General features: G+C 46.6%; 1 protein-coding gene across 1 annotated transcript; it reads left to right on the top strand.

Moving 5' to 3' along the window:
• The first annotated feature begins 11126 nt into the window (after positions 1-11126).
• On the top strand, positions 11127-27862 carry LOC126530433 (lipopolysaccharide-induced tumor necrosis factor-alpha factor homolog). The gene is made up of 4 exons (XM_050177709.3): positions 11127-11250; positions 18097-18187; positions 24912-25182; positions 26372-27862. Exons 2-4 carry the CDS (start codon positions 18100-18102, stop codon positions 26478-26480), a joined length of 468 nt encoding a protein of 155 aa, XP_050033666.1. The 5' UTR covers positions 11127-11250; positions 18097-18099; the 3' UTR covers positions 26481-27862.

Genomic DNA, 27862 nt, shown 5'->3' with positions numbered 1-27862 from the left:
GGGAGGAAGCTTATGGAACTTCAGCCCCGCCCCCGAAATTTTTTCGTGTTGTCACGCACCGCCGACTAAAACAACCCCCAGCGCTCGAAATCATTCTGGATTTTGTCTAGAATGTATGTTTCACGCTCGAAAATACATTTCGGCACGAAGATTGTGAACTTGGGCTGGATTTCGTGGCAACGCCCGTGCACCTGGAGCAGGGGCGTAGCCAGGGGAGGGAGCTTATGGGACTTCAGCCCCCCCCCCCCCCCCTGAAATTTTTTCGTGTTGTCATGCGCCGCCGACTAAAACAACCGTCGGCGCCGGAAATCATTCCGGATTTTGTTTAGAATGTGTTTCACGCTCGAAAAGTCATTTCGGCGCGAAGATTGTGAACTTGGGCTGGATTTCGTGGCAACGCCCATGCCCATGCATAACGCAAAGAGCTCCATCCGAGCACAAGTTTCAAAGGCGTTTTGATGGCGAGCGGGCTCATCGCGGCATCTCGCGGAGGCCGCGGTATCAACGGAGCGCATGGATTTCAATTCGGAAACTTTATGGGTATAAAGATCACAAACTATTGATGTGAAAGGTGAACTGACATTTCCAAAGTCGTGCTTTAGATATTCAATTCCAGATGTTTGTGGGTTTAGTATGCTCATAAATATTTGACGCCAAAGGTGCATTGACTTTTCTAATGTCGTACACCGAACCATACAACGAGACAAGCCAAATCAACACACTATCAGACAAGTTGACAAAGCACGCAGCGAGGCCCGATGAGACGAAGATTTGTGGTGGTTCATTTGTGCCGTCATGTCACAGAAAAGAATATCAACATTTCTTTTTCACCTGCGCCAAAGCATCCATGTCGAGACACTATATAAATCCAGCATAGGTAACTACGTTCTTATTTTTTGTACTTTCACTTTTATTCACGAGGACACTTTGAGCCTCTTCAATTTTCTTGTTCTCACTAACCACGGGCTGCCAAAGCCAGCCAGAGGTCATGCGTTTTTCAAGTGTTGCCCTGATTCTGTGATCTGTGAATCTGTAATTGTGCAGCATGTTTATTTGCCTTGTTTGACGCACGATATACAGGGTGTTTGAGCGAACTTTAGCCAGAGTTTAAAAATATGCCGATGCAGTTTAAGACGACGTGACCAAATGCATGTTGCTCCCTTTTGTATGCAGTATGTCATGCTATTTTTGTATTTTGTCTAATGAGATGATTAGTCAATATTAATTAGCCATTTTCTGAAGCAACGAAGCTAGGAAAAAAATTCCGATTAGAAAGTTGCAGAGCAGTTTGCAAAACGTTCGAATAAACTGTTTCTCTTTTTTATCTATTAGGTATTAGTGCTTTTCAGCTTGCTGCGGATGCTCGCGAAATATAAAAAAAGAGAAAAAAAAAACACAACGTGACATGCCCGCTAGCGCATCGTGATTGCACTGTTCCCAAGCATTCTGCGCACAAATACCCATAGGTGCGGTGCCGCTTAAAAAGTGACAGGGCAGAGACGCAAGCGTTGTCTGTTCGTTTTAAGCTAGCAACCATTATCGCTTGCGCTGCGTAAAGCGACTGACGGATGTGATGGTTGTGGTAGGTGGTAGTTCCAGACAGCGATAAACAGACTATCGTGTATCGGCTGTTAGAGCGCGAGCAATTCCGTGATACCTTTTTCCAAAGAGAAAATAGCAGACATGATCCCTGTCCTAGGAGCTGCGAGCGGACAGAGACGGCAGGCTGCAAGAATATTTCGAAGCTGGCACCCGGGTACGCGACGCAGCCGGTTGACAATATTCAACACCTACGAATCGCTGAAGCAAACCAGAAGCTTCACAGGAAAGAGGCAGAGAGTTTCAGTCATAAATAGTGAGGTTCGCTCCAACGTTTTGTCTTTCATGGCGGCTAATCCGCGCTAGCACGTGCAGCGTGGCGCACAGTTCGGTGTGTCCGACACAACTACCTGGAGGATCTTGAAAGCAGCTGGACTACACGCCTATCATCTGCAGTTGCATCAATGCCTGGAGTCAAGGGATCTCCAAAAGAGACTTGACATTGCGAATTGGATTTTGATTAAGGTGGAGCAGGATTCTGACTTTCTCACCAAGGTATACTATGGACTGATAAGGCGAACTTTGCCCGAAATTACCAAGTAAATATCCACTACGGACGCTATTGGAGTAAGCAATATCCCCACTGCCTAGGAAGATCCAGCCGCCAATATCAGCGGTCCTTTAACGTTTCTTGCGGAATATATGACAGCACAGTCATTGGCCCAATGTTTTTAACAACACTCTGACCAGCAATAGGTATGTAAGTGAGTTTCTCAAAGGGCCGGTTGAAGACTTCTGCTGCAATATGCCACTAGCCCGGCTTGACGCAATGTGGTAACAGCGCGACGGGGCCCCAGCCTACACCTGCAGTCAAGCACAAGCATGGCTTGGTGTTACTTTCCCAGGGGAATGTAGATGAAGAAACGGGCCTGTCCTGTAGCCGGCACGGTCACCCGACCTCAACCCTCTTGACTTTTTCTTGTGGGGCTATATTAAGGATTACATACACACGACGGCAACGACGGCTCCAGAAGCCTTGCAGAAGATAACTGAAGTCTGCCACAGCATTTCACCGACAGTGCTCAAGGCAGCGACAGCCAGTGTTGTGTCGCTGCAGAAGGTGAGATCTTCGAGCACACTTGCTAGGAAAGCGCATGAAAAATAAACGTAAATTCAGTGAAAGACGGAGTCGGGCCGTTTAAGATACTCTACCATTTTTAGCCTTCTGAAAACTGAGTTTTTTTTTTATTTATGGATGTTCAATTTCCTTACAGCTATCGCGAAATGACGGGCTTGTTGATTTTGGAAGCACAAGCGATAACCGCTGCGTTTACTTTCGCTATAACGAAATGTCGCGAGGGGAGCACATCACTGGCGTAAATGTAACAGCCAACGCATACGTCGCTGCCCTGTCGCCTTTCAAGCGGCAGCGCGCCTATGGCTGTTTGTGCGCGGAACGTTTGGGAGCAGTGCAATCAAGACGTGCAAGCGGGCATGTCAAGTGGTGTTTTGTATTTCGCGGGCATCATCAGTAAGCTTAAATACAGTAATACCTAATGGATAGAAAGACAGAAACTGTTTATTCGGACATTCTGCAAACCGCTCTGCAACTTTCTAATTAGAATTTTTTCCATGCTTCGTTACTTCAGAAGTTGGTTGATTAATCTTAACTAAAAAATCTAATTAAGCCAAAAATAAAATAAACTAGCATGACACACTACATACAAAAGCAAGCAACATGCATTTTGTCCCGTCGTCTTAGAGTGCATCGGCATATTTTTAAACTCTGGCTAAAATTGGCTGAGACACCCTGTATACAGTGACTTTTGCTGAGATACGTAGATTTATTGGAGACTTACGTATATTTAAATATGTTGTTGCGAGGTTTTGTGGATACATGCAGTGAACTTTGTTTTCAGTCACACTTTTTTTTACATTTATCAAGCTTTATCTTCGCATTTCTAATGTATATTTTACAGAACTCCTGCTTTTTATATTTGATCTCTGTTGCGACTATAATTTCTGTGCAGTTACAATACACGACTGGTGACAGCTGATCCTGTGCAATACATTGAAACGAAGGACGGCGTCATTGAGATTTTTCCTTGGCCGTAGCATACGTACAAAAATGTAAATACGGTTCTAGAATGACAAAGTTTCGTTAAAATATTTATCCTCAACTCGTTCATTTCACGGCCTGACATTTATCATATCAGCGGCATGCACTGCTTTACTGATTTCGAACTGATATAGTTCTAAAATTTGTGTGATATCTTCTTTACTGACTAAATAGATAAGAAAACATGGAAGCATTGATATCAGTTAATGGCACAATTTTTGGGACCATATGAATATATTCTTTAATGAAAAAATACATATTTTGCTTGTCTTGACAGTGCGTAGCGTCCAAGAATTCGTTTGCAGCATCTTTGGCAACGGCAATGCAGTTATTATTCATGTATTTGATCCCTCGACCAATTCTGTAAGGAGCAGACCGAGCTCCAACGTGAGCCCCCCCCCCCCCCCCCCGAGCGATACTTCTGGCCAAGCCACTGCATTAGGAAGGATGTTATCGTTTGTCTATGTCTTCGAGCTCTCGCAGGTTTCCATTGTCACATGCCTCCAATCTGAATGACAGTTCAACTGAGAGCGGGAGCGTTCTCTTTCGTGACCGGCCTTCATCTGCTGCATATGAGGCCGTTCTCTTTCGCGTGGGCTGCTCGGGTGTAGGCTGCTCGTAGAGATACTCCGGAAAATACAGCAAAAGTGAGTACCGCATCAGACCGAAGCGCAGGCTTTCCACGCTGTGTAGATACTTCCAGGCCTTCGATGATATGCACATTATGCCTCAGTATGTACTTTGCATCAAAGTGCAGCTCACAAATGGAGTCGGTGACTTCCAAAGGGCCGATCGGTGCGGTGAAGATTGAGCCCCCGCACGCGTCGCCTTTCTTCGTCTTCAAGGACTCCGAAGCGCGAGAGCCTCTCAATCCTGACCTTTCAATCTACTGTATACGGTTTTGCAACCCACTATACAAGAGTAGTTCTTTCGCCGAGGTGTGCTCATCCTCTCATTCTTCGAACACTCTGCCAAGTCGCCGAGTTACGAGACAAACCATAGACATATGCGAGGGCCGTCTGCGCACGTAAACATCGTGCAGACGGCATCCTTTGACGGAAGCGAGGAACCTAAATTCATGGAAAAGCAGTACTTTTATTGTATTTTTTTCGCACATACTAGGAACAAACATTGCCGAAACAAACACAAGCACGACTGTGTGTTCAGTAGGAGGCGCCGTAACCTGAGCGTTCGCTTCAGACGTGCTGCGCATCGGCTCCGCCAATTCTCGGCCGGAGCCACGGATAACTTCACGGTACGCCACCAAATTTGCTACCATCTGATAAAGCAAGTCACCCGGCGCACGTGGACACCGATTTCAACCAGGTGGGCCGGTTTTCGGCAATTTTAGAGCAGTTTTTCACCCCGCCACGCGTGCGACGCCGTCCAGCCTGACGGCGACGCCGATGCCCGGCGGCGTGAAGACTGTTTCCCGAGGCAATATGGCCGTCTCTACGCTAACCCAGCGTGGCTACGACCCGGACGCGATGTCCTGGACGACGGTTCCGACGACTGAGGAGCCCAATTCTGCGATTCCTTCGACTATTCGAAGCCAAGCTCTCCTCAACGCGGCCGCTCGCCGCTTGCAAGAGAAAGCCAAGATTGTGGCGCCCGCCGCCGCCCCGGCGTCCGGCAACCCAGCCGGCAAGACGCAGCCTCCTGCCTCGCACGCTGCGGGAAGCAAGGGCAAGGTCTTCACGAAGTGGAAGCCCCGCCCGCTACTAAAACCGAACCCGGATGACTACGTGATCGTTGTAAAGCCACGTGAGCATATTTCCTTGCACGAAGCCTTCTCCGAGAATCGCGACGGGACCGCTTTCACGGCTTACCTCGGGTCCGAGCGGGCAGAGACCGCATCGATTCTCCCTTCGAGAAAACAAAATTTGATTGTGATCCATACCCCGGACCTCGAGACGGCAGACCGAGTGATCGGGGATTTTTCCGTCAACACCGAACGCGGAGCGGTCCCGCTCCACGGATACCTACGGCAAGATGGCGGAGACGTTTGCCACGGTGTCATCGTGGTGTGCAACTCGGACACGACGGAGACACTTCAGCAAAAGGTGCGGTGGAGAGCAGGCACCATTGTTGAAGTGAGAAAATTTGGCACATCGAACAAAGCGCGTGTTACCTTCGCCGGAAAGGACAAACCGCGTTTTGTTCACTATGACAACATGGTGGTACCCGTCCAACCCTACTACCGTACAATCCCGGCCTGCGGCAAGTGCGGTGCTGTCGGCCATAGGATGGACGCATGCCCAAACCTGAGACAGGACACTTGCGGTCTGTGCGGGCAACAGATTCCACTCGTAGAGGGGGTGCGGGCCCCTCACGAATGCGTGCCCAAGTGTTCAGTGTGCGGTGGTGGACACGCCACCAACTCCCGCGAGTGCACTGCAAAGTTCCGCAACTCCAAGATAGCCGCCCAAAAGGGCGGCAAGACCAAAACGGCGGTCAAGAACAAACACCGCCATCTTGAGCTTCCCGGTAGGTCGCCGCATCGGGACGTCACCAAGACGGGCAAGCTAGCGCCCCCTGCCGGAGAAGCCGGGCGGCAATCTACGGCGCCACCACATGGCGTGGCCGGGGCCTGGGCCGACGCCGTCAAAAAAGGAAAACAGGTGAGCGGCGCGGGCAGGGCTGCTTCCTCCTCCCCTCCCTCTACACCTCCTGCGGCGCTCAGCGCCGAACAAAACATGATCGCGGCTCTCCAGGCGCAAAATGAGATGCTGCTAAAGAAAATTACAGCACTCGAAGCAAAATTGACGCAACCCCACCCTACCCCCGCAGTAGAAGTAATGGAAAGCGAGACAGAAGCGCCGGCGGAGGCACCTAGCGCGGTAGCCGCTTTCGAGGCCCGGATCAACGCCCTCGAGGCCCGTATGGACAGCCGGATTTGCGCTCTTGAAACCCAAATCTCTGCGGCCATGAATGCCGCGATTGCCAAATTGACAGAGATGATTCCCTCTCTCATAACTCAACAAATCGCACAAACCTCTCGCACCACCCGGCGAGCCGGCCCAATTAAAGACGTGTCCGGCCGGTACCCCAAAATGTTTCGACGACAACTCGATTTCGATGACGAAGACAGTTGCTCACTCTCCGGAATGGAGGATGCTCCCCTCCCCGTGAGTGCTGGCGATGGAACATCGTCTTCGCGTCCCCCTACCAATCTTACTGATCATGGCGAGCACCCCTAAATTCAGGAAATTCCCCCGATCCAAATTGGCCATCCCCATCCTAATTACCCAGTGGAACTGTCGAGGTTTCAAGGCTCACGCTAAGCGGGCCAACCTACGATTTTTCCTCACAACATTCGAGCACCTTCCTGCTGTGGTAGCCCTCCAGGAGCCAGGGAGCGGCGCCACACTTACAAATTACACCACGTTTCAGCAGGACCCCCTCTCCTGTATCTGCGTGCATAAAAATTACACGGCCAACTTCGTTGACCTTGACCTCAAAACAGAATTCTCGTACGTGATGGTGACCCTCCTTCCGCTACGAAAACAGGACCCACCACTACACGTTCTCAACATTTATTGTTCCCCTAAGTTAGCCAACATCACTTTCGCAGACCTTTTTAGCCGCGCCTTAAAGGCTGCGGGCAGGGATCCCCTGGTGATCGTGGGCGATTTCAACGCCCCCAGCACACTTTGGGGATACGCGCGTGAAGAGAAACGTGGACGTAAGCTGGCGGAACTTATGTCCACGCTGGGCCTTACTCTCCACACCGACCCTGCCCACCCAACTCGCGTGGGTAACTCCGTGACCCGGGACACGTGTCCGGACCTTACCCTCACCAAAAACATTCAATATGTAGACTGGGTCAACACCGAAGAAACCCTCGGTAGCGACCACTGCATACTCAATACAACAATTCGCACCCATCCATTGGCAAGACCTTTCGCACAGGCAAAATTGCCCGATTGGACCAAATTCCGACAAACATACACCAACTCGACCCCGATTCAGGAGCAAGGGTACCACGTCTGGTCCCAGCAATTGGTTTCCACCCTTCGCTCCACGGAAACTCAAATTCAACTCTCTGAGGCGACTCCGGAGGTGGACAACCACCTCCTTCACCTCTGGGAGGCCCGGCACAGCCTTGTCCGCCGATGGCGCCGGCAAAAACACAATCGGAAACTCAAAATTCGCATCGCTGAGCTCACCCAACGAGCGGTAGAGTACGCGGCCCAGCTCGCTGACTCTAACTGGGTGGACCGATGCAATACGGCCGCGCGACAAATGTCCAGCCAGAGTACGTGGCGCCTCTTCCGCGCCCTAATCGACCCCACCCAAACTCGAGCAGAAACACAAAAACATCTCCAACGAGCCATTCACTGCTTCGATGGAGACACTTTAAAATTGGCATGCAAACTGCGAGATCAATACCTCTGTACTCAGCAGGACCCCCGAGGGCCCGCGTACTCGTATGCAGGTTCCGAGAACGTGGAGATGGACCAACCGTTCCAGCTGCACGACCTGAAGGCGGGCCTAGCAAAAATGAAGCGAGGAACGGCACCGGGACGGGATAAAATTACAGTCAAATTATTTGCCAACCTTCCCGACTCTGCCTACTCCACACTCCTCGCTTACATGAACTCCATTTGGATCGGGGAAACACCCCTCCCAATTGATTGGAAGACCGCTCTGGTCACCTTCATTCCCAAAGCTGGTAAAGCCATCAACACAGACAGCCTCCGCCCCATCTCCCTTACTTCTGACAGCGACAGGCTGTCTGAGTTTCTGGAGAACAAAAATGTTTTCGCAGACACCATGTTCGGATTTCGCCCACACCGGTCCGCACAGGATGTCTTGCTTCAACTTGACCGATAAATTCTGGACCCGATCGAATATCCCCTAAGTGACAAAGTAGTACTCGCTTTGGATTTGAAGGGGGCCTTCGACAACGCGACCCACGAAATTATTCTAACACATCTTTCCCAAACAGATTGCGGCCGAAACACCTTTAACCACATTAAGCAATTTCTCACTGACCGACAATCATACATTCGGATTCAGGACAGCGAACACGGCCCATACCAATTAGGCACGCGAGGGACCCCGCAGGGAGCGGTCCTCTCGCCCCTCCTATTCAATTTGGCGATGATGAGACTTCCCGCTCAGCTGGCGAGGATCGACGGCATCCAGCACGCGCTGTATGCCGACGACATCACCATCTGGGCTAAACACGGCTCGGTAGGAGAAATGGAGGCCAACCTGCAGCAAGCGGCGGACATCGTAGACAACTATGCCCGTCGATGCGGCCTTCAGTGCTCCCCGTCCAAATCTGAATTTGTGCACATACGCCCCTCACCAAAGTGCACCACCAAAATCGACCTCTCCCTTAACAGTGGACCCATACCCGAACACGACGAGATCCGAGTACTGGGGCTCTTTATTCACAAAAATCGCAAAGCTGACACAACATTGGCCAAATTGCGTAAGGTGGGGGACCAGGTGGGCCGGATGGTTCGCCGGGTTTCGAACAAGCGCGGGGGCTTACGATGCAAAGACGCCTTGCGGCTGGCGCATGCATTTGTAACCAGTCGAGTCCTTTACTCGGCTCCATACCTCCACCTACGCAAACTTGACGAGAATGCACTCGAAGTCATTCTCCGTAAAATCTACAAGCGTGCCCTCGACCTCCCGGTCAGTACCTCCAACCTGCGCCTCCTGGGCCTGGGGATGGTGAACGCCTTTAAAGAGCTGCGAGAGGCACACTTGATGAACCAATACACGAGACTCTCTAAAACGCCGTCGGGTCGCCGCCTCCTTGCCCGACTACACATCCATCATTCAATACATACGGAAGAGCACGTACATATCCCATCACAGCGGAGGTATGCCCTGCACGTGCGCCCTCTTCCGGTCAACATGACACGAGAGGACCATAGTGGCAGACGCCTCGCGCGGGCGGAAGCCTTGGCTCGCCACTACGGACACAAACACGGAGTCTTCTACGTGGACGCCTCCGGCCCGTACCATGGGGGTTGGTACACGGCCGCAGTCGTCCACCAAAACACAGCAGTAAACGGACTCACTTTCCGTGCACACAACATTACACACGCGGAGGTGGTTGCCATCGCGCTAGCCGCCGCAGATCAACACTCGCGGGTCATCATCACCGACTCGAGGGGTGCTTGCCGCAATATTGAGCAGGGGCACATACCGTACCTCGCCTACAAAATTTTGCAAAACAGCGACTATCTCGGTGCCCCCTCGCACCGTACGATTATCTGGACTCCCGCTCACACGCGCTCACTTTCCGGGCATCACCTTCGTCCCCCACCGATCCGGACCCCGAACCCAATCCCGCCTATACTTTCAAAGAGATCGTTCAGCTCTACCAATCTGGCCATGCCATCTATCCCAAGCCCTGTAAGGGCCTCACAAAGGCGGAGGAGCGCATTCTCCTTCGCCTTTATACGAAAACTCTGCTGTGCCCGGCAGCCTTAAAATATTCTGACCCCGCTTGCACGGGGGAGTGCCCGCACTGTGGGGAAAAGTCCTCAGACATTTTTCACATGGTATGGGCATGTCAAAAAACCCCAAATCTAACCCCCCTACCCAACCCTTCCCGGGAGGACTGGGAGGCAGCCCTGCTCGGCTGCTCTGACCTGACGGCCCAACGGGCCTTGGTCGAGCGGGCCCGGGCGGCGGCCGACGCCAATGGGCTCCCGTAAGGGGGAGCCCACCTAGTGTTAATGCAAAACCTATCTAAATAAATAAATGTTTTTCAGACAGACAGAGGCGCGTCGAGCAGACGACTGCTCGCGCCGCCGTAAGCACCGTCGGTAGGCGTGGTTCCGCCGGGCCGCCGAAACGTCGGAACGTCAGAAGGAGGAGCTTGAAGGAGAAGGCGACTGCAGCGTCGCCGCAAATTTCAACGTTTTTTGCTTCACTCTCGCCGCTTGCCGTGGCCTCCATTGGACCGACTCCCCCATTCTAGTACTCTAGTGTAGGTAAAAAAATATTGTCCTAGAAGCTCTGAACAATTAAACGCAGCAGACAAATTTAACTTAAAGTCCAATAGCCTTATTCGTGATTAGCAGCCAGCCTCTAGAATCGGTGCGCTCCGTAAAATACCGTTCTTCGGAACAGGGTAGCAAGCATTCGTGCTTATGATAGTTCTAAAAAGCTCGTAGTTCCTACAATATTATTTAGTGACGCCATTATACAGTCGTGGAGAAATTAACTCCCATCGACAGCAGCAAAATACTGTGCCGTGTCGCATTTTGAATATTTTGCGCGCTGCCGCCATTATTCTAATCGGATTTTGCGCAACTTAAAAATAAAAATGTTTTTAATTACAATGTATATTTCATTTTTTATTCAGAAAATAAATGGCTTTGCCAGCTTGCAATGTAGTTAAACGGTGAGTTTTTAATTAGCTCTGACTTGGCCTGACCTCTAATGGTATATAAAGAAAGTCTGTTTGCCGTGCAATTCTGGCTCACATGGGGGGCAATGAATGGCAACCAACGTTGAGTACGAGCAGACAAGTGCGTGTGCAAGTGGGGTGAGCAAGCGCTTGTTTTTGAGTGTCGGCAAGTCGGAAAATAACTTGAAAGCTCAACTACGTTAGCCTGGTAAGCTTTATTTTAACCATGCGTTGCTTCGTTTCTTTTCGAGCTTTCTCGCAGGCAAATTGGTTGCTCTGTTAAAATCAAGATTTGCGCTCTGTCATTCCGAAACTTGAGTCCATGAAGGACAAGATACTTCCTGTACAGCCGTCGACGAGTGAAAGGGATTTGTCACACAACGCCTGATCGGGGAAGTTTTCGGTTGTGGTTACAGCTGAGCGGATCTCCAGTAGCAAATGAGGTTGCAGGATAATCGCACGTTCTCTGACCGGTATTTTTTGTTGTTTTGTAAGCAGGTGGAGGTGACAAGGGTCGCTTTCAGCCGAATCGCACATGTAGTGCGTGACGTGCCCCACTTACGTTTCCGCTTCGATCAGGCTACTGACCTGGCTGTCAGATCTACGTGTGGCGCACAGAGTGTTCCGCTATGAGTCATGACTGTTTGTGACCAGCGTGTTTACGTCTACGCGCTACTCGTGGCCCTCATCGCCCTGAACAGTTTCGCCGCTCGCTCGTTTTCCGCGATAGCTAGAATGGCGATAGGTTGACCTTCGAGGAATGATGCGTTCGCTTTCGACTGCGAATAAACGTAGTTCGCGCCGATAGTATGCGACAGACGGGCTCGCTGGGTGCCGCGGATTAACAGTTTCGCGGCTCCGGGCACATGGAAAGCGCCACATGTTGATTGGGAGCCGCGTCTGCTGTGATTGCTTAGCGGGAGGGCAATCGCCGCGCTGACGCATCGTGCGGGAAGTTTGCGCCGAGCGATATATCGCCCCGGCGCAGCAGGCTGACTGCACAACCTACTGCAGCCGATCCGTTCGGTTTTGTTTGGAGCGAGGCACGACCGTTTCTTTAACAACCGTGCGCAAGGCGTTCCATCGTGAACAGCACTCTGTGCTGCAGCAAGCGCGGCGCCTGCGAGCGTCCTTTACTTGGCTTTACTGCCAGACGTGTACTTTCGCGTCATCCGGTTTGCACATCTAGGCATGTTATGTGGGCGTCGTTGAACAATAAGGTGCCGCAAGGCGAAGCGCCTGCATAGCTTGCTCACTCGCCGACGGCCTTAACGCCAGCTGTTGCGACGGCTTTCGCAGTGCTGTCATTCCCTTGCCCTCTCCACCTGTGACTCTTGACTTGCGCCGTTTCGTTTCGATTTCTTTTTTAAATCTTTTCATTAAGGACAATGTGAGGAATTCAAGCTATACTGAACGGTGGTAAAACGCAAACCACTGTCACTTGCCAGAATTTTAGCACAGTGCACAAGTGTTGCTGTGAAGAGATCAACATGCCACGTCTTTCTTCCTTGGTGTCTTTGCTGAAAATCATCTTAAGTGACAGGCTGAGTGATTTGAACAGGTTTTGCCACACCGGGGATGATGGTGCAGCAGAAAAAGGTTTGAATTGACGACAAAACCCCTTCTGCAGAAGGGGGAAGTAGATGGTACAAACCTGACTAGTGTTGCTCATGATGATGCAACCAAAAAATATTGCATCACGTAAGAAAGAAAGGTTTAGGTATGTGACATGTAATTCAGTACAACTCTTAAGTCTCGTGTTTTTTGTTGGAAAATGTGCCATGATTATTTACACATAGGGCGTTGCAGATTTGCACCAACAAATGATGGAGTGACGTCTTTCTGCAGCCATAGCGCAGTGCTTGTGCTCGTGACAAAAACAGAATATCACATACTGGAAGCACGAAGGTGCACATATAATGAGTGATTTGACGCAACATAACTTATGTCCACAGGTTGTAGTTGTAATATACGAAGCAGTTATTACATCAGAGATAAAAAGAGCAACTGTGCTGCAAAACATGCAAAATGAAACTTGTATGATTGCACTAATTACGCAGCCTCCTAAGCATTTCATGCCCCATATGAAGCGGAGTATCTTTGTTGCTGTATTTGCAACCAGTTTCGAGACAATTGTTTGGTAGCACGGTAAATGACGTATGTGCAGGTGAAAGTAGGGCCAGATATCATTACCTCATTTCTGAAATGTATTTAAAAAGGTTATAAAAGTATGTAATATGTAAGAAAATTGACGTAATGTCTAGGCTAAGAAATGCCTGTTTTTAGATGCTTCTTATTCTCACACATGATGAGCCTGGCAAAATGCTTCATTGCATTGCTGTCATATGTGTTGATACAGAAGAGCAGTGAACTGACTTGTTTATTCAAAGTAGCATACGAGATGGCAAATGTACATCGTGAAATGTGACACCTAAAAATTCAGGTGTATAAATATTTTTGCAGCTGATGAAATGTTGTTGTGCAAACACTGCTCTTGTTGAAAGTTGTGCTTTAGAATGTGGCAGTATAAACATTACCATGTAATGTTTGGCACAACAGAAAAATTCGAATTGAATGAAATTATTTCTTGACTTGCCTAAACTTCCCTTATGTTTGAATTTTTCATTTCATCAGAACCAAATGAAATTATCGGGTATAACATTCTAAAGCATCACACTGGCTATGAGGGACATTGTAATGGGTGTCTTAGGATTACCATATTGATCCAGATTGCTTGATTCTGATGTGCTCTCGATTGATACATCCACTCTAGTTTGAATACATCAAAGAATATAAATTACCAATGCCCTTATTAGTTCCCTCACAAGATTTTCATTGCAGGAGAGAGAAGGAGCAACTTGTTCTCACTTGGTGAAAGAGAATTTAAAATTGTGAGACCTTTAAAGGCGTGACTTGGGGCCCCAGCTATAGGTGGTGTCCAATGATGACAAACTTTCGGAACATGCAGTACAGCAAAGCGGGCCCTTTGAGATTGGGCATATGATTTGGATACTGCCCATTGCAGTTTCCATTTCCTACTCAATTCTAATGTGCATGTCAGGTTTTAACAAACCTTTGCTGAAAGAAAGTGTGCGTCAGAATTGGATAAAATATGGCAGCCACCTGGGGGTTCTTTGATGCGCACCTAAATCTAAGTAAGCAAATGTTTTTGCAGAACTCGCAATGCCGGGCTTAGCACCAGGATGCTATGGACGCTGCCATTGTGGTGGGTAATGTCACAGGCCCACCACGGTTGCACAGTGGATGTATGGCATTGTGCTGCTGAGCTCGACGTCATGGGTCCACTCCCAGCGGTGTCAGGCCCGTTCCGATGGGGGTGTTGTGCAAAAGTGCTTGTGTACTTAGATTTAGGTGCACATCGAAGAAACCCAGGTGGTCAAAATTAATCTGGAGTTCTCCTGTATGGCGTGCTTCGTAATCAGGTTGTGGTTTTGGCACGTGAAGCTTTAGAATTGAACTACTTGTTTTTATTGTTTCACTTAAACTGGGATAGGGAAATTTATGAAGTTGGCATTACCTTCTGCTTTTGATAAAACCACAAAGGCCTCTCCTACTGTAAGCAGAGCCACAAAAAGTAAGGGGGCGGAGGGGAATGGGCTGCAGCGTCACAAATTTGTGAGTGTGAGCTTGTAACTAGTTATACTTGTTTGTGGGTGAAAGAGAATTGTGCTGCACTCTGAAGGGGAGTCGAAACCTCAGTCTGCAGCATTTTGATAACTACTACTGCAGAAAAAGGAAGGGGTTAATTGGAGATTCATGGGGAGAGGCCTTCATTTTTCAGAGGACATAAAATAGGCTGATGGGCATAATGAATGCACAAAAGACTGCCGAAATAGGTGTAACTGCACTTTGGAATCCGTGACATCATACTGATGTACCAGCGCTATTTCTTGGCTGCAAAATTCAGGAGGGAAGCTTGGACTTCATTATCTCTGCTAGTATTGAAACTTTTTGGGCCAGATAAGTGTAAATTATGTTTGCAAGGAATACTGCATAAATCAGTTGCCTTTCAAGACAGACCTCATAAGGTGCAAGTGCCTTTGATGCCCAGCTTAGTATAATTTGTTCGTACCTTCACTCGATGTGGAGTCTCGTTTGTGGCTGTTCAAGCTGCTGTACTTCTTTCTGTCAGTATACTGTGATAAATCGTTCTATTGTTTCGTAGAATGCGTTAATGACACTTTTAAAGAACCTTGCCACCAAGTCAGCAGAGGCAGTCACAGTTTGTCTTGTAGAACAAAAGCAGGTGCCTGCGTTCATGCACAAAAATATTTTTAGCATTGTTTGAGAGTAAGGGAAGGATGCCTAGATTTGAGAGCTAGAGTACTATAACATCACACGTTAGCACATATTGTACATATGTCATTTTCTCAGGTTATAGTCAAGAGTTCGACTGAATACCATCTGGTCAGGTTAAAGCATTGTTAAAAATGATAAAAATAAAATTGTTTTGTAGTTCATATAGATCCCTTCTTCACCATAGAATGTCGGCTAAGAAGAAGGTTCTGAAGTAGGGTGTTGAGTGCATGACACAAAGTTTTGGAGTACACATTGTTTAAAGGGCCAGATGATCTATTGATTGTGTTGTTTATCGTTTGAATTATTAGTGATTTGAGATTGAGCCTTATTGTCAAGTTCTTCTCTATGGCACATATTGTGGCCACAGAGTATGAATTCAGCAGCCTAATAACAGGTGTGAACGCAAGTGGCATTAAAATTAAATGTCATTAGGTATGTTCATATACACTGTTCTTTCATGAGCACCACCATATTGCTACGCAGTGGTGCCATCTATGGGTAGTTGGCATGCTGGCTTGGACGAACGCTCTGTCTTGCATGGCAGGTATACGCTCGGTGGTAGTTTCTTGCGTTTGTTTACGCATTTGTGCGGTCTATTTAGTATGACCTGGTGTCTTCTATGTGGAAAACAGTTCTGTGAGTCGTACTGAAGTGGTTTAAGTCGGTATGGCTGTACTTTCTGCTGGCGTTGATGGACGCAGAGCAGGCAGCATGATGTGTGTGTGCGTTTGAACCTACACTCATCCTCGGAGATCAATTCTGTATTCCTGAAAATTCCATTCACTTATGTGACCTTATATCAGTATTCTCCTTTGTGGTTTAGGAGCAATGAAACACATGTGATGATCATAACGGCATGGGTACCGTTCTGCTACGGTAGAAGTTGCGCTGTTATACTTTGAGAAGCGCTCAATCTGTTAGCTGTAGATTACATTACATGACTACTTGGTTTGGTGGATGTGGTTTCCACCCATGAATAAAATAGTTTTGATTAGTAATAACAGCATACTTTACGGTGTGAATAACACTTGTCCAGCGAAGCGACCGTTTACGAACTGCGCTAGTGTCCTAAGGAGTGGTAGGTGCTGAATTACAGATATTTTTGTTTTGTATAAGGCACGGTCCAGGCATATGACATCAACGTTTATAGATCTATAAACGTAGTGCAGCGTGACTAGGTGAGGTCCTATTGTGGCGTTAGCCTGTTTTTTCTTTCTTTTTCGAGAAAGAAGATGATAACCACATTTTTTTTTTTTGGTTGTGTTCGTTCCAATCTCTACTACGCATTCACACATATTACGGAAATTTTGTCCTCAAAAATAGCCATCGCATTCTTTTTATGCAATTCCTCTTATATATTATGGCTTCACAGGGTAAAAAGGCAATGCCAAAGCACATAGCTTATATATGTATCATGCTGGTTCACCAACTGCAGTGATCGCTGTGTTGAGCAGCGCCATCGGCCTCATGAAGGAGGCTAGCATAGACATATACTAGTAATTTCAAGCCTGCTACACTTTAAATGCAGGAGAATGATGCCAGTGTATCACACACATTTGATAGCGCCTGCTGCTTAGGTGCTTTGTGGTTGCTTTAGGTTGGCCGTACACGAGCAAGCGCTCTAATGTTTTATGTTTTAGTCACTATGCCAAGCGATCAGATAGTGAGCAGATTTGCCATTTTATGCTGGTACTACAGAGACACCGGTTCTCTTCATTGAATGAAAAACAATATCTGCAAAATAGTTCACAACACATACACACACTGTGGCTGTTGCTTGCACCCCCAAGAAATATTTCCGCGTACTGTAGTTACGGATGCACCGAAAGGCTTCCCTATATGAATGGACATTGCGTAAATTTCACAAAGTACAATCTAAAACATCTCGAAATCATTCCGCAGCACGCAAGAGCAATACTTTCAAGAGATTCTTGGTTGGGAAGTGAAAGGTGGGGCTAAGTGCAGCGCTGTACTAACTGTCTCTCAATAGAGGACACCTCAGCCGCACTGCACAAGGGGGAAGAGAGAGAAAGGCGGGGCAGCTGCAGCAGCGACAACAGAGGATGCCTAGGCACATCACGGGACAAGCTCAAAGATGCTTGACAAGATCACCATCATTGGCGAAGGTTAGCAGAGCATGAAACAGCACCCTGAGAGGGAAGTTGCAGCCCGAAGGGTCCAGAATATGTTCCACCACAGAGTAAGGGCACATTGTACTGCTGTAAGGAAGGTTATACTGCTCCCGCTGGCAGCGTGAACAACTCATTGTGAAGACGATCGCTTCCTCCGAGCAGCCCATCACCCGCGACCAATACTTTCAAGCAGCGCCACGCTGGATCGCACAAGCCAGAGAGGAGGAAAGGCTCGCCACGTGCCCTTTCCTCCTCGCCCGATGAAAAGGTCTATGACACCACACAAATGGCTTTAAACTTCAATTCATTGAACAATTACTGTCATATTTTGTGCTCTGAAAATACAGAACAAAGAGGGGAGAAAATAAAGGTGGTCATTAGGTAGGCAGCTTGACAATGCTGTCGCCCCTTGGTAACAAAAGCAGCGGTACAGCCGGCACTTATATTGACACAAGTACATAAATTTCTAAACCCATTTATAATGCACACACACTAAAAGATAAATGCAAGTTTAATTAGGTTACGAGCATTATGCAGCAGGACGCCTGTAGTTGTGCGAGGTAGTCTTGAGCCCTTGTGACCTTGCTGTGGGTGCAACGCAGGACATGGCAGCAGAGCCGACCAAGGTGCTGCCCCCTGGCTATGCTGAGCCACCGCCATCTTACCAGGCCTCCATGCAGGGCTTCCAACCCAGTGAGTAATCACTGCACACTGCTGGTGCCTCGATGGAAGATAATCATGTGTTTAGATCACGGGTCATTTTGTTTCATGTACATCAGCTTGATTTTTTATTTCTCATAAACAATGTACACTCGTGTATAATTGTGTACGAATGAAGCGTGAGCAATTGTGCAGCTTTAGCAAGTAATAACTTGAGCGCACAGTCTCGCACTCCTACTTATCTGGTTGCCGAAGCTGGTGTTCAGTCAAATCTTGTTGTAACAATGCCTCATACAGCACAAAAATACCTCCATTATATCTGATACTCATTATAAGTTTATATTTGCTACATGTAGATATTGGCGAGAAATATTTTTAGGTTCATTTTGGTATACTCAGTAATTCGCTCTGTCTGCATTATACCGTATTTAGTCATGTAAGGCCCACACCCACAATTTGGAGTGCAAAAATTAAGAAAAAGAAAGCTTCACAGAAGTGTCATGCATATATACATGCATACTGATTAATTCCTGCAAGCCGCTACACTGTTTCATTTCATTTATTTCTGAAAGCACCCAAGAACAGCTCTATGCCTTAGTTTTGGTGCACCTATGTTACGCAAAGAACAGAAACAGAAAACCTGAAAGAACAGTGTTACAAGATGCAACAAAAAATTGAATTAAGTCAAAGACAAAAATCAGATAAAGAGCAAGTGCAAAGGCTGGAAATGTCAGTCATAACGCAAGGTATCATGTTGTGTTACAAGATGTGCTGTAGCGTTAGAGCTGCAAGCTGAATTCACATAAAAATGCTGGGATTAGGCAAGTTTTGGTGAGGCACAAAGAATGTTACAACTGCCGGTAAACACAGACATGAGATGTGGTTGTGAATTAGTTTTTATAGAGTAAGTAATCACAATATCTTTGCAAAATTTCTAGGGGTTTAATATTAAGCATGCGCAGTAGACACTCATTGGCATAAAATACACGGCATCCCATAAATCAGTCGAACACATTCAATTTTTGCCATATTGGTCCTGATCATGGGTCGATTTTTTTCACCATATGCAACTGCCAAGGGTCGATTTCTTTTATTGTAGATTCCTATTTTTCTGAGGTACATATTTCGAAAAAAAATTTTCTGAATTTTTTTAGAGTGATTGTAAAGCGACAAAAATATATTTTGCGTTGGTATATATATGTACTGTTTATTCATGAATAACAACAATCAAAACGGAAATAAACTTACAAGAATTAAACATTTGATGCATTGTTATACACATAAGGCTTAGAAAATGCGCACACGAGAATATTTCGCAAGTGTCAAATGTTCCTGCTCTTACACTAATATTTACGTCCATAGCCTAACCGAACTGCGTAGGTGAGCGCACTCAAGAAAACTGGTTGTGTGCCCGTCAAAAATGCAGAACTTGTGACAAACTTCCAGTAAACTTCATCTTATCGCCAACCAGAGGCAATTAGTTTTCGCCAGTTTCCAAAAAAAAGGAAAAGGAAACGCATGCACAGCGGCATCCTTCCCATGCACACCCCCATGAGTACTAAACGAGCGAGAAACAGGCGGTCGCCCTTTGAGCGATTAGTAAGAGATAGCCACCAGTTTTGCCTGCACGAGAAGCCGAAACTGCCCGCGAAACAAAACCCAAACCGCTGCCCACCCATGCACACCAATGCATGAGCGGTAGTATATAGACGCGCCAGAGCAAACTATAGCTCTAAAACAAACCATGCAACGAAAACCGAGAAAGGGAGGTGCGAGAAAAAAATTCCCTCTATTCCCACATAGTGGCAGCACATGCCAGAAAAGAAAAACTTAGAAAATTGGCGCGTGTTTTAAATGTACGGATGGTGCCATAAATATACAGCATCGACCATTTTGGACTTGTTCGCGGCGCCATATATTTACGTCATTGACCCTCAAAGGGTTAATACAGTTCCATACAACAGAACTAAACTTTAACTTCGAGTGGACAAAGAATATACGAAAACAGTGCAGTTGATTGACATTTGTAAACTTGATGTGATGTGTGTCACATCATTCTTGATGTGACACCTAAATTTCTGTAGGATGCATTAACAATGCTTGAAACATGTTCTTCGAAAGTTATTCGGGAGTTGACCAATATTCCTAAGTCGCACGTACAACTCGCTCTTTTCAAAGGATTGTTATCAAGTGAATATTCACACAGTAAAATGGACGTTTTGCAGCTAAAGAAAACAACAAGTGTCTTGCTTGGATTAATACAAAAAGTTGGAAGCGCCCTACTCCGTGACAGAATTCAAATCTTCCTCTAATAATTCACCATCCTGCGCTGATTGTATTTCACAATAAAGTTTAATATTGTCATTGTACACAAGGAGATGCAAATGACGCAAACATTCTTCAAGCTTATTAAGCATATTGAAAAATAATGGGCCTGAGATAGACCTTTGTGGAACACAGAAAGTTCATTCATAAGGCAAAGAGCACTTAGCGCCGCCATGAACATAATTAATATTATTGAACAGGTAGTCCTTAATCAGCATGCACAGGCTGGAACTAATGCCGTAACTCAAGAATTTATGGATGAGATGGTCATGAGAAAAAATATCAAGTGCTTTTGACAGGTCAAAATATGCTATGTTTAACTGTCTCCGGTTAGCAACAGTGGCTCCCGCAGTATCAAGAAAAGAAACAAGGTTTGTTTCCACAGACCTACGATGGACAAAACCATGTTGGCATATACCGTATTTACACGACTGTAAGTCGACTCAAACGTAAGTAAGTCGACCCCTCTATGTCATGTGTGACAGAGAAAAAAAAAGGAGCATACCTGAGGGCGCATTCCATAATGAAAATTTATCAGTAGCTGGCAAGGTCACTGAACTACTCATCTGCACTTGTGCCATCATCCTCACTAGTGCTACCATCGTCATTGCTGCTAAGGTCCCACGGCACATCGTCATACAGCGAAATAGCAAACGACTGCACCATGACATATTGTGGAACGCCCACGCCGAATGCACCCAACCACACGCACCCGTCAGGGAGGCTCTTTTGACAGGTCCGGTTGGCGTAAGTTCGCGGTCTTCTGCTGCCAGCCACTCGTATTCATGGCGGAGCAGGTTTTAAAAGGCGAACATCCGGGCTTGTTTCATGACCATGTCGCACATCACTGGCAGGGACCGATCACGCATTTCAGCAACATATGCCGCAAGCTTGGCCTACAGCTCCGGAAAGCGACCCGACTTCGGCCTGTAGGAAATTGTTCGCTTGCCGTCACAGGTGAAAATTTTGCTTCGCTGCAGTCGCCACTCTCGAACCACCCGTTCAGAAACATCAAACTTGAGGCCCGCTGCGCAGTGATTTGTTTCTTCGGTGTAAAGGATGGCAGCCCTCTTGAACGCTGCTGTGAACGATCGCCGAATGTTTAGTGGGCCTGGAGCACTCATGACGACCGAGGAAGCATGGAAGTAGCATGTAGCCGGCAGTCAAGTGAAACGTATCAAACTAAAAGCTACAGGTAAAGAGAAACATGTGAGCAGTGCCCGTTCTTCCATCACCTATCGACGCCCCCCCATGAGTGTTGTGTGCACTATAAAACTCTAAAAAATGTTGAGAAACCCTTCCAAAAAGCGAACAAACGCGCGGGATAGCGAAAAGTTACAGGTAGTGCCATAGAGCAAACATAAAATTTTAACTACGTTTTAGCTCCCCTGATATCTTGTTGGTCTTGCTGTTTTGCCAATGCAATGTTTTGGTTTTGACTGTAAGTCGACCCCCCACTTCAGATTTTCAAATTTTAAAATATAGGTCGACTTACAATCATGTAAATACGGTACTAATCTTATGCTTAAAGAAAAATGATAGATGTCTAAACATAGCTATTTCAAACACTTTTGCAAATGCAGACAAGACAGACACGGGGCAGCAATTTTGATATTGCTCATGCTCCCACTTTTGTGTACTGGCACAACTATTGCATTCTTGAACAAGACAGGAAGGCTTTCATACACAAAGAAAGATTAAAGATAAACATAAGGAGAGGAACGAAACCAGAACAACCTTTTGATAACAAAGCTTGGTGTTCGGTCGTAAGCATGAGAATGCTTTGGTTTCAGGTTACTTACAGCCGTCGCAATATCGTGTTATGAAAAACATGAAATGTTGAAGTAGTCACTAAAACTATACTGCCAGTGGCCAGAGCTTGGAGCACGCACTGACTGTATTCAAGAAAACTAAGGAAAAATGTTCAGCGAATGCATTGGAAATATTGTCACAGTTTCTAAGAATGCCATGAGAAGGATGATTTACGTCATTAATCTCAGCCCACTCCTAACTGTAATTTTTTACATAAGTCCAAAACGTTTAGGATCGCATTTTACATGCTCTTAACAAGCTTAACTCTTTCCCTACAATGGGGAAAATAGGTGTTTTTTGTAGGTTACGCCAGGTTTTTTTCTGAACAAGCTACTAGCTCAATATTTTATGAAATACAGAAACAAAAAGCAGAATGAATGCAGTTTTCACTCATAAAAGTTTTATTGACGAGATGTATGTAAAAAAAAGAGGTATAAATTGCGAGAATCAAGATTGCGGGATGAAATTGAACAATGTTTGTGAACGCCACGCTTGTATCTACTAAGAAAAAAATGTAACAAAAATTATTATATACAAAATATGTATCGCCGTCTAATAGGCACTGTCTCCAAAAAATCTAGATTTTTCATTGAATAGGTATCCCACTACAAAAATTTGACTGCAAGCACTCCAGTTGGGCGTGCCGGGCTGTGGCCGCCAATGTTCTGGGCTGGTTTGTGTCATCATCACTCTCAGAGCCACAGTCCAATGAAAAGGCAACATCCTCATCGCAGTGGCGGCGGATGTGGAACATCCTTTCAACCGTTGCAGGTGTTGCATAATACGTCAAACTTAGGAGTAGACATCTGGACAATAGGCTTACATGTGCTGCCTAGAGGCACCAAGACTTCCAGAGTCAAGGCCCTAATGAGTAAAAAAAACATTTCAGAAAAATATATTTGGTTTTGACATGAAAATTATTTTAACATCTGTCTTCTAGAGGGCAGTTTGAAAGGCTGTTCAGGTGTACAAAAATATTGTTACGGTGAAGGGCCGTTATTGGGCTGTTACGTCGCTTCTTGCGACCTGTGTCAGCGCCGGAAGACACCTGCTATGCCTCCCGCTGGTTTGCTTCAACCAAATGATATCCCTACAGAGCCCTTCTTCCGTATGGGTCTCGACCTCCTTGGCCCCTTTCCAATTTCCAACAAAGGAAACAAATGGATTGCCGTAGCAACCGATTATGCCACGAGATATGCCATCGCATGAGCGCTGCCAACCAACTGTGCTACAGATGTCACTGACTTCCTACTATACGACGTCATCCTGCACCACAGCACCCCTCGCCAGTTACTCAAGGATCGCGGCCTCTACTTTCTATCGAAGGTCGTCAATGATCTGCTTTGCTCCTGTTGTACAGAACACCAGCTTGCTACCGCATACCACCCTCAAACGAACGGCCTCACTGAGCAAGTCAACCGCACGCTAACTGAAATGCTGGCTATGTATGTTGCCAACGATCACCGCGACTGGGATGTCGCTTTACCATACATCACTTTTGCATACAACTCGCCCCGTCACGACACTGCCGGATTTTCACCATTTTACCTTTTGTATGGCCGCGACCCCACCTTGCCCTTCAACACGTTGCTACCTTCCGCAGTATAATCACCCTGCACTGGTTACGCTCACAATGCTATTGCCTTAGCCGCCCAGGCCTGAGATGTCGCCCGTCATCGCCTTACAGTCTCGCAAGCTTCTCAAAAGCGATGCTACAGCCTTTGGCACTGAGACCACCATTTTTCACCTGGTTCCCTTGTCCTTCTCTGGAAGTCTTCACGTCGCGTCGGCTTGTCAGAAACTACTTTTCTGCTATTCTGGTCCATACGATATCTTACGTCAACTGTCCGAGGTGACATATGAATCACCCCAGTCGGTCAGCCTTCAGTGCCTCCAGACGTCACCAGCGATGCTGTTCATGTCGCCAGGCTCAAGCCCTATGTACCTCCATTAAGTTAGGCTCTATAAGTTGCACCGGGATGGAGCTAACCTCGACGGGAGGGGGATGTATGGTGAAGGGAAAGAAGGTGACATGGACTAGAGGAAGACAAAGTCTGGCAGTTGCCCTAACGCCTTAAATACCACTTGTAAATATACCTTATTTTACACTCGTGGGCCTGCTTTCTTCCTGCAACAATATGTAAAATCTCAAAATTAAGCATTTTTATTGGTGGAAAAAGAAACAATAGTGCATGCCATACCAATGGCCATAAGCTCATATCCTGCAAGTATATGAATGTGAAACACTGGCACAAATACGGTCAAATAGCAAGCTCTAGAATAAACTGGAAAGTTTGCTCTCAGATTTGTGCTAAGTGAATTACTATAGTAGTAAAGAAAACAATTGACCATAGGATCGTGATGTTTCAAATTAAACATCATGAAATAAATGTCTGAAAATTTAAATTGTCCTAGTTCGGTTCAGAGCAAGATAGGGGCACTCAATGTTTCATTGATGTTTATGCACAATGAAATCATCAGTTGTTTACACTAAAACAACTTGTGGAAGAAAGTGTTGTGAAAGCAAAAAAACAAAATGTTTTGCAGAGTATTGTGCTGGTACTGTGTTGCAGCGCTGGAAAGCTGGCTTTAAATTTCACATTGTGCTCTCCGTGCGCAGGCCCTGGCTTCCCTCCGACAGGTACGCAGCCCCCGCCACCAGGATTTGCAGCATCGGCTCCCCCTGGCGGTGCTCCTGGTGGCCCCGCGCCCTATGCAACATGGCTGCCGCAGGGCACGGCCGTGCCCACCGTGGTGGTCAATGTGGCCGAATGGGGGCCCTACCCCGTGCAGCTGACGTGCCCCAACTGCGGGGCACACGTGCTGACGGCCACTTCAACACGTCCAGGCCTGCTCACCTGGCTGCTGTCGGGCGCCTGTGTCCTCTTTGGGTGAGTGCTGGTTCGTTGAGATAACGCTCGCTTGACCAGCGATGTTTGGTGTCCCTAAGCAGCACGAGACTGGTATACGTTATAAACAAAAAGTTTCCCATTACGCTTCTTTCAAAAGTACAATTACAGTTACTAATTGCTGCCCCAGCAAAGTAATTGAGCATTTGCTAAAAAGCAATCAATCAATTACTTTTACGTTACTTTTCTCCATGTAATTATTAACGCTGCACAAACACAGCACAGTCAAACCCACTGATTACAATACCGGTTTTTACAATTTATCGGATTAACAGTGAGCAGCCACAGCACCATGAACTTCTCTTTGTTCTATGGTAAAATGAACTTACTACAATGTTCCTATGCCGCATTATTGGTTATAACAACTAAATATGGGCAGTGGATGTTTGAGCTCAAAGGAGAAAAAAAAGAGAGTTAGATCCTAGGGGAGAACGAAATAAAAGAAAACATCACGTGGATCTGACGCTATGTGGCAGTCGATGTAAGCGCAGATTTCTGTGCTGTTCGCTTTCATTAACGATAATTAGCAGTGAGTTTAGTTACATTACCTTGCATTCACCACTGCTGTTTGTCTGCGTAGTGCACTGAACACACAGCAAGATGTGTTTGCTCAAGGTGGCATTGTGTGCCATTGTTCATAACCTCCGAGAAGGTTAGCAATGTCATTGCCTCACATGGCACATCGCGTCATGGCAATATTGTGAAACTTTAATTGAATTATGGTACTGTGCATGCCAAAACCACAATCGGATTATGAGGCATGACATAGTGGCAGACTCCGGATTAATTTTCACACCATGGGATACCTTAACATGTACCTAAATCTAAGTACGCAAGCATTCTCGTATTTTGCCAATATGTCCAAATTATCGATAGGCGAGTTTAGAACGGCAATGCTATGCTAAAATGTTCAAGATATTGCAGCCCAATGCCTCGCAATACTAAATGAGTAGTTTTAGAGAACGCATGTTTGGGCACGTCGGTATTTCATTTAGCCTATTAGTACACAAGAAAATGCAGGGACGTAATAAAAGCACATTGTCGATGTCTTTTATGCTATCCCTGCATTAAAGAAAAAAGTTTTTTTTTGCTCTAGTAGGATAGAACCATTTGATTTTGCGTAATGTTGAAACTGACTTGGGTGTTGTTGTTTATCTCGGTGCATGTGCAGCTGCTGGTTGGGGTGCTGCCTGATCCCTTGCTGCATCCCCGAGTGTCAGGACGTGGACCACCACTGCCCGAGTTGCAAGCGGCACCTGTGCACCTACCGCAGACTCTGAGGCACGTCCGTCCAGCTAAGACACTTGACCGCAGTCTGGCAACCATGGGGACCATCAACAGCCACCCAGCAGCTTCCTTCCAGCATTTTGCGCACCTCAGTCGTGCTATTGCTGCTGGGAGCCTTCTGCGTGAACCCATGCTCATCCCTCTCCCCCAAACAGCACCAAACGGTAGCCACTAGAAATTTGCACCTGAACGACAGTGCTTGCTGAACATAGGCGATTTTTTTTTGTCGCTTGCCGTTTCGTAAAACTTCCCAGCCCACCGGTGCATGTGGCAAGATCCCTTCCTTTCGGCAGTCTTCGCGGCCATGTGCGCCCTTATTTTTCTCGCAAAACAGACAGGTGGAAAAATAAGAAACCAAAGTCTGTCTTTCAAGAGATGTGTAGAGACTCCAAGGTGCATAAAATGATGTTCTTTCCAACTCCTCACACAGCACATCATAAGTAGGTGTTATCCAAAAGGCTGAAGAGCTGCAAGAGGATTTTTGAAAGGCATTTATTTTTACCCCGAACGAAGCATGGAGCCGCTGTCTCGTAGCCTGCAAGTTTGTGCACCTAGGGAGACTGGCACCTTCAGATGCAGAAAATTGGCTTGAAGGAATCGTCGAAGACTTCGAACCGTGTCTGTGCTTGTTTGCTTGTAAAGCTTTTTTTTCCTTCTTTATATGACTTCATGTGCTTGTCACTGAAATGACCAAGCTGTTTCATTGTGATGCAAAATGAGCATCATGCAGTTCCAGCAGAACATTTATGCTCTTTCCAACATATCCAGGACCTAGTTACTCAGTGCAACTAGCATCAACTGGTAGCACCAAATTTGTTCTCTTTGCATGATGAAGAGTGCCTCAGCATTTGCAACAAATGATGGAAACAAAAAAAGTCGAGAGAGCAAACATAGACAGAACTGAGGCGTTAGTCTTTTTTTTTTTTTTGAGTGCAGTAGTACGGATCCTCATGTTGCGACTGCAAGAATCGGTGTCTACAAACAACAAAGGGCTATATTGCCAGGCTAGCAGTTGGAACATGAGGGCAACTGGAATGGTGCACATCATGAAGTTCACCGGTGAAGAACCTTGTTCCACAGTGCAACAGCTTCTGTGGCACTTGGAAGTGATTAATAGGACCTTGCAGAATTTAGTTGATTGGTGACATGCTCACATATGTGAAATGTATTTTGAAATGATGTTATGGCTATGCCTAATCTGTTGAAAAAGACCGTTCTGTTTAACCTTCTTTTTGTTTCTTTTTTTTACAGTTTTGTGTACCCACGATCACACATCCCAACTTTCTTTTGTTGCTATTGCACTTGTATGTTGTAGACAGAGACGTTAGTTTCCGTACTGTGTGGTTTAATAAAGCAAAAGTATTTTTGACTTGCA

Source organism: Dermacentor andersoni, chromosome 4 (assembly GCF_023375885.2).
Source record: "Dermacentor andersoni chromosome 4, qqDerAnde1_hic_scaffold, whole genome shotgun sequence".
Taxonomy (NCBI): domain Eukaryota; kingdom Metazoa; phylum Arthropoda; class Arachnida; order Ixodida; family Ixodidae; genus Dermacentor; species Dermacentor andersoni.
The sequence above is the reverse complement of the archived record's forward strand: the minus strand, read 5'-3'. Positions and strand labels throughout refer to the sequence as shown.

What these genes read in the sequence shown, in the direction of transcription:
- LOC126530433 (XM_050177709.3), top strand. Translation starts at nt 18,100, where the DNA reads ATGGCAGCAGAGCCGACCAAGGTGCTGCCCCCTGGCTATGCTGAGCCA. An exon ending in CATGCAGGGCTTCCAACCCA is followed by an intron (nt 18,188 to 24,911) that starts GTGAGTAATCAC and finishes CTCCGTGCGCAG; the next exon opens with GCCCTGGCTTCCCTCCGACA. An exon ending in GGCGCCTGTGTCCTCTTTGG is followed by an intron (nt 25,183 to 26,371) that starts GTGAGTGCTGGT and finishes GTGCATGTGCAG; the next exon opens with CTGCTGGTTGGGGTGCTGCC.